The sequence below is a fragment of the Atta cephalotes genome (genome assembly GCF_000143395.1).
Source record: "Atta cephalotes unplaced genomic scaffold scaffold00002, whole genome shotgun sequence".
Lineage (NCBI taxonomy): Eukaryota > Metazoa > Arthropoda > Insecta > Hymenoptera > Formicidae > Atta > Atta cephalotes.
Window position 1 is genome coordinate 8,035,692 of NW_012130066.1, and position 6,993 is coordinate 8,042,684.

General features: G+C 32.9%; 1 protein-coding gene across 1 annotated transcript in view; it reads right to left on the reverse strand.

The window, feature by feature from the left end:
• LOC105621679 (zinc finger protein 628) overlaps positions 1-4,459 on the reverse strand; it is a 24,794-nt gene extending 20,335 nt beyond the window's left edge. Inside the window, exons 1-3 of the mRNA XM_012203148.1 lie at positions 4,174-4,459; positions 3,628-3,846; positions 2,260-2,480 (exon numbers count right to left, since the gene is read on the reverse strand). Coding sequence (XP_012058538.1) covers positions 2,260-2,480; positions 3,628-3,846; positions 4,174-4,459 — 726 coding nt within the window. The remainder of the gene's footprint in view (positions 1-2,259; positions 2,481-3,627; positions 3,847-4,173) is intronic.
• Positions 4,460-6,993: the final 2,534 nt, after the last annotated feature.

Consider the following 6,993-nt stretch of genomic DNA (forward strand, 5'->3'; position numbering starts at 1 on the left):
TATATATATATATACATACATACATACACAAACACATGTACGTACATGTGTGCGGCCCACATATCCTAATATGTCGAGTTACGGTTACGTGTCATGGACGTAAAACCACGGCACGGCGAGGCAAGTTTCTCTACTTCCATTCAATCACACGTAATTGAAGCGGCGAGGTCTTTTGTCGAGGTCCGTGTACTCGTCAAAAACGTTTGACCCGTTTCCTCGCCCCAACGCACTTAAGGGTATTTGCGCGCCCCGAAGAAATTCATATCGCGTGACTCCGAAGTCTGATTTTTTTCTTTCTTCGAACGGAATGGAGATCGACCGGTTTTACGCGCGATATGTAGGCACGCGTAAAAGCCTGATCGCTTCTGTGCGTATCGACAGGAAACGTTGCGATAAAATCAAAGATGGACCGACACGTATTCGACAACTCGTCCATCCGGATTGCTTCGTTATGTTAATTAAATCATGTCTATATTGTAACAGATGTGTGATGGTTCTGATGATGATGTCTAATTTAAACGTAGACATTTGACGACGTTTCATTTAAAACAGCTGGAAAGTAGTATAGAATGATTACAACCTCTTTTATAACTATGCGTTAGACTTTATTTAATTTCTTTTGTCGCCTATGAAATATATATCTTTTATATTTGTTTTGGAAAATATTACTGTAATAGCATCGGTTAAATCAATTACTGACTAAAACATAATTACTGATTTACTTATTGAAATTTAGTTATTGAAATTTTGTTGCTAAAAATTGTGCATAACTTGGGAAATAAGTAAGTTGCATAAGTCTTTTTTTTAGATTTACTTAAATAAATTGTTTTTTTGTGATAAAAATCTTCGTGTATGAAGAGAAAAATATCAATTTTCAAAGAAATCAATGTGACCTGACCATCAGGGTGGCGAAAAGCACTTTCTTGTAGTTCGTAAAAAAATGGACATCATCAAGTAGTTCTATGTATCGATTATCGATGACCTTTTCGAAAAGCTATCACGATCTGAGGAACTTATAAGCTATTAATCCAACCGAAAATAATATTTAGAAAGGTCTTATTTACGAAGCATTGTGCTTGATGATTAAGAAGAATAGTCAATTTCATTTTAAACATTTCTATTAATTTTTTACTTAATTTTGAATTTCGTTATATTTTTTTAGATACTTATGACTGGTGATAATTTTTAATTTAAAAAAATATTATTAAAAATTATTTAAAAAAATTTACTACAGTTTCTCATTCAATTTTATATTGAATTCATAATATTCTGTCAGTATTGTACATATTATGTATATAAGAAGAAAGTTATCCACACTTTGGCAATCAAACGATTTAGTTGCTAGATTAGCAAGACAGAAATAGAATTAATCCAAACAATCAACGAATAGTCTGTTCTCTTGTCGAGGAAATTATTAATATCAATGGGTTGATTATAGTTGTCAGTTAAAACGACAGTGTGGTTAGATTCTCAGAAACAGTCGACAGAAACAGATAAGTCGCATCAAAGCTCTAAAACGGAGGGAAGAAACGAGAAACAACAGAGGGGAAAGTCTCTAAGATAGGACCAATTACTGCCGGCGATGCAACGTTTAAGGGTTGCCGATCGGACGTTCGGTCGATACAAACTGCGTATCGAAACTTCTTTACGAGACGCGATTGCCAATAAAAGCTCAAGTCAATTTGTCAACTTCATAAAATTGATACTGTATGAGATATGCAACGGTACACTGCCCATTTTTCGATGGGCCAAATATCGTGGAAACAACCGCATGTCGAGATTTCTAGGACTGATATTAATCCTCTTCCTCGAAAGTTATCTTTATCATTGCAATAACAAATTCGCAATGACTCCCTCATGCGATCTATGCAGAGGACTAGCATCATAAAAATCTTTCTTTACAACGGTAATATCGGTATACAACGATAATTTTGGTATACAACGGTAATTTTGGCATCGCTGGCGATTTTTAAATCAAGAAACTCTATCCATATCATTTTTTAAATTTCTTTTATTATAAAATAATACGAAATAAATCTTTGCACGCGAGATATTTTTTTAAAGAAGAATTACAGTCATATTATTACTAAAATTATTATTATTATTAAAATTCACGATTAAATTGTTTTAAATATTACTTCGTTAAAGTAATGAGTCACTTGGTTATGAAGACGACAACTTTAGTCGACAACTTTAGTCTATTGAAATGAAATAAAGTGCGTGAATAAGAATAAAGAGGTATAATACAGAAACACTTACTTGAAAAGTCCTTTCCGTCGAGGAGGGCGGTGTAAGTGGTGAATGATGAATTTGCCGCGTAATTATAGGGGTCGAGGACGGACTCCTGGAGGACGGTGCTCTCGTTTCCCTGGCCTCCCTCTCGCACACCGAACCCGGCGACCAAATTTCACTTTTCCTACTGCCGATACTCGACGAGACGTCGCTCGGCTTCGTGCTGAGATTCAACGGCGCCTCCTCTTCTGAAACAAAAAAAATCATCGATCTATTCAAGCATTTGTCAAATCACTACTTGTCTCTCATTAAAAAAAATTTTAATATTTAATTAAATTGTATATAAAAATACATCATGATAATGTCAAATACAATACTTATTTGTTTTAATACGTAAAATGAATAAATCTTTTGCTCGTGTAAAATAATACAAAATTTTTCAAATTGTATAAATACATATAAAATATGTAAAGATTAATTCATATATACACACACACACACACACACACACACACACACACACACACTAATTTAAAAATAAAAAGTATATATTAAGTGTTTTTGTAGAAATATTTCATCATAAATTAACTCATAAATTAACTTATACAATAATATAGAGAACAAAGTAACAAGAAACCTCATACTATCGCTATGTTACGATGTCAAAAAACAGTAGTAATTTATGATGGATCATGTAACATCATTATTAAAGGCGAGGAAATTTTATAGTTTTTGCACATCACATATACATGTATACGCAGAGAGAAATTAATTGATCGTAATTAATATCCGTGCAGCAAAGTCGAGCGATAAATGATGTCTCGTATGACAACGTTGGTCGATCGATAGTACCCACTTACAGATAATTGCTCATTAACCGGCCTACTTTTTTAAAAGAATTCATTTTAAATATTCTAACGATAGTCATTCTGGAAAACTAGCTAAAGATAACTTTACTAGACTTACTCTTGTAAATCGTAATCATTATCGAATGAAAATAAATTCATTAATTAATTCATTAAACTATTCATGCTTTGTCTCTCTACATTTATTAAACTTGTATACACATATTAACCCAATTAATACTGAATAAATGATGTTCATAAATGTACGAATATATCCAATTCAGCCATATTTTTCACAATACATAAAATAGTCAAAGAAATCGTAAATGTTATAAACTACATTATGCAAATTATTACTAGGATAATACTTGAAAGTAATTTAAACAAATTTTAAATAATTTTAAAATAATTTTCCTCGATGAATTTTATATGAGCTACATTCTATGTAATGATGTCGCCTTCTGACAAACGTTTCTTCTCTATATATCTTTCAGTCACAACGTGTAAAATATTTGCAGATTTGTTTAAGAGAGATTCAATCAAATCTCACCGAATTTGGCCTTCTCCGGCGTGCATCTTCGGGGTGATCCGGGACGTGCCGGACTGAGAGGTTCCGAATGAATAGGCGAGCAATTCGTGACCGGCGTCGTCTGTTGGGATGGGATTCTTGTAGGCGGGAGCAAACTATGTGGCAACAGCAGGCCCATGTGACGCCACCAGGCACCCCCAGATGCCCCATAACCGCCGTACATAAGACCGCAACGCATGTCTGAGACAACAAAGGTAACCGTGTTGAGTTCAAAGTGTGGAATTTGAAAGTGTGATAATTTTTAAGCAAAAGAGAATTTACAAAATATTTCTGGAGATTATGCCATATCATATTTTAAGAGAGATATACTAAAATAAATATTTTTATATATAAAAATAATTAATATATACATACAAAGAATATTAATAATATTTTATATATAAAAATATTTAAATTAAAAATATTTTAAATAAATTTCGCGGTTTAATTATAGATTGATAAACAAGTATATAAAGATATTATAATACCAAAAGATTTATTCTAATTCACATCATCCCCGCGACTTACCTCGCGCGGCAACGCCAGCGCTGAGTGGTAGATTTTGCAGTCTCAGATCGGGATTGTAATTCGAGACGAGAGTGAAGGCGCTGAAACGATCGGGGACAGGTTGACAAAGACCCGAAGTTGCATTGGTGGATGCAATGCTCGAACTGCTTCCCGGTACACCTGGGCTCCAAGGCGAGGATGGCAGCGTGATTATGGCGTTAGGGCTGCCGGGCGGCGAGAGGGTAGCCGGGGGTGACAAGGCGCCCGCCGGAACTCCCACGGGATTGCAATGAAGTTCCGGTTTCATGTGCCAAGTTCGAGGTACCGTTTCTATCACGAGAGAACAAATACTTGGCATATTATTCGTACTCATGCACGAACGCAAAATGTGTGTGCAATATATAATTTTTAAAATCTCGATAACACCGTATCATTTTATTAGCAACAAACTTTTTTCAAAGTATGTACTTAAAATACAATAAACGTCTGTATGTGTAGATAAAACTCTATATTAGATAAATTGATAATTTTTATCATAATGCATGTGCTAAATTGCAAAATAATGTTTTGAAAGACTATTAAATATAATAGTGTTTAATTTAAGCATAAATGTCATTTAATACAATTGAAAAATTCATATAATAGCAAAAATAACATCTTATATAAAATTTTTAAATAATTTTAAATGAATTCTATTCCGTTTCTTTCACTCATAAATAACCTTGTTTGATAATTTTTGTAAATCTTCAGAGTCAGTAAATTTCAAGTTTATAAATATTAAATACTTGAGCTAGAACTAGACGTTAGATAAAAACGAAAATATTTAAAATAGAAGATATTAAAGTAAAATAGGTATTTTTATCCAAAGAATCTTTTATCAGAGATTATATCTAACACATTTATTATTTTAATTTTTAGATCGTTTTTAAGAAAGACAGGCATAAATGTATAATAGGTATTATTTTGATATTTTCTAGTAAATGTTTTTAATTATAATATTTGTGTTATCTTCCTCTTCCAGATTCTTAATTTTTCCTCGCTTTTGTCTTTGTATGCTTTAATATCGAAAGTGCTCGTAAGATCTCTACGAAATAAAGAAACTATAAAACGTGAAGTGTGAGTTGTACATATTTTGCGTAAAAGCATGCGTAGAGGCTGCATTCCGCAAACGCGTTCATTACATGCACGAAACATATACGTTAACAGAGAAATGAATAATACATGGAGCCTTGAAGCGGATTCTTTCGTGATGCATAAAATCTGAAATCCTTTCGATCGCATAAACGAAGAATGATTATAGTCTAAAATCACGGCTTGCTGGAACGTGTTGATCGAAAAAAATTACAAAGCAAGAATGTCGCGCTGCGCAACATGCGTATCTTCCAAATTTGTTTTGCAAACATATGGTAAAAAATTAATCATAAACGCAGATTATGCTGTTATTTGTATTATTTGTAACAAAAATATTTTATGCATAGTTGTTTAAAAATATTTACAAATTATTTTGAACGTTCCGATATTAGCTTTTTTACTCTTAAAAAATAATATCAAAAATCAAAATAATATCAAGAATCTTAAATAAGAAATTATCACAATTCTCTGCAGGTACATATTTTTACATATAACAGATACATGCAATTTAAATATTGTTTGTTCTTGTCGATTAAAAAATTGGTTTAAAGATTATGGAGTATTTAAACGCGATACATGTTCCGCTTATCAGAATCCAGTAAATTTATAGCAGGAAATATAACTAATCAGAAACTGAGTTGCGACATAAAACGTCAAGTTTTTCCAAATTATACGCTACTTTATAGCAATCTCATCCGTTCGATAATAAAGAATTGAAATGCCGGCGATTATAAATATCCATATTCATAACAATCGTCCAACCCTGCTAGAAGAGGTATTTAAATCGTTACTAGTTTCCATATCGTACAGCGGATCTCGCGCATCAATGAATACGGAATATTTATGCTCGCTGCGTTTAAACTAAACGCGAGCATGCATTTAATGCATTGTTGACGACGGTCAGCGCCGTATTACGTATATCAGATACGTATATCACGACGTAATAAAAAAGAAAAGAGAAAAAAAAGAAAAATTTACGCGCGAAAGAGCGAATGCGCGAGGAAGAAATCACAAATGCGCAGCCGGTTGTCACTCGATGAAATTATAATGCGTGCACCAATCGCAACGAGTATCAAACGGATATATCAAGAGACGAGATCCTAATCGTGCGAGGTCGGACAGATGTGATTGCTCGACGCGGCTCTGCACCGCGATCCACGATAAAATGTTCCGATCACGCTGTCCACAAACTTGACGGGACAAGCTCTCAAAACGAGCACCAACTACTGATCAACTTGTGATAATTACTAATAATGAATTAAATACATCTTACGCGCAGATTGCGTTCCATCACGCAACATGCCTTGTATTGATTTCTCGAGCCGTCAGAAAATTTTATCGGTGCAAACAAGGAGAAAACATACATTGTTAATTGACAATGATTTTTACATGTATTTTCTAAAAAAATCCACGTAACATAATTATATAATTTTTATATACGCACAGTGATTCGAGATGTGATAATCTTGATATATTTAAATTTTAAAAACACACTGTATGTTTTCTATATTTTTAAATAAATACACACACACACACACACACACACACACACACACACACACACACACACACACATATATATGTATTATATAAAATTATACATTGTGTATAGTATACGAAATCTTAAAGAAATTTTAAAAAATGTATTTTAGTTCATGTAAATTTATGTAAAATTATGTATTAGTAAAAAAGATTTTTTAACGAACTATA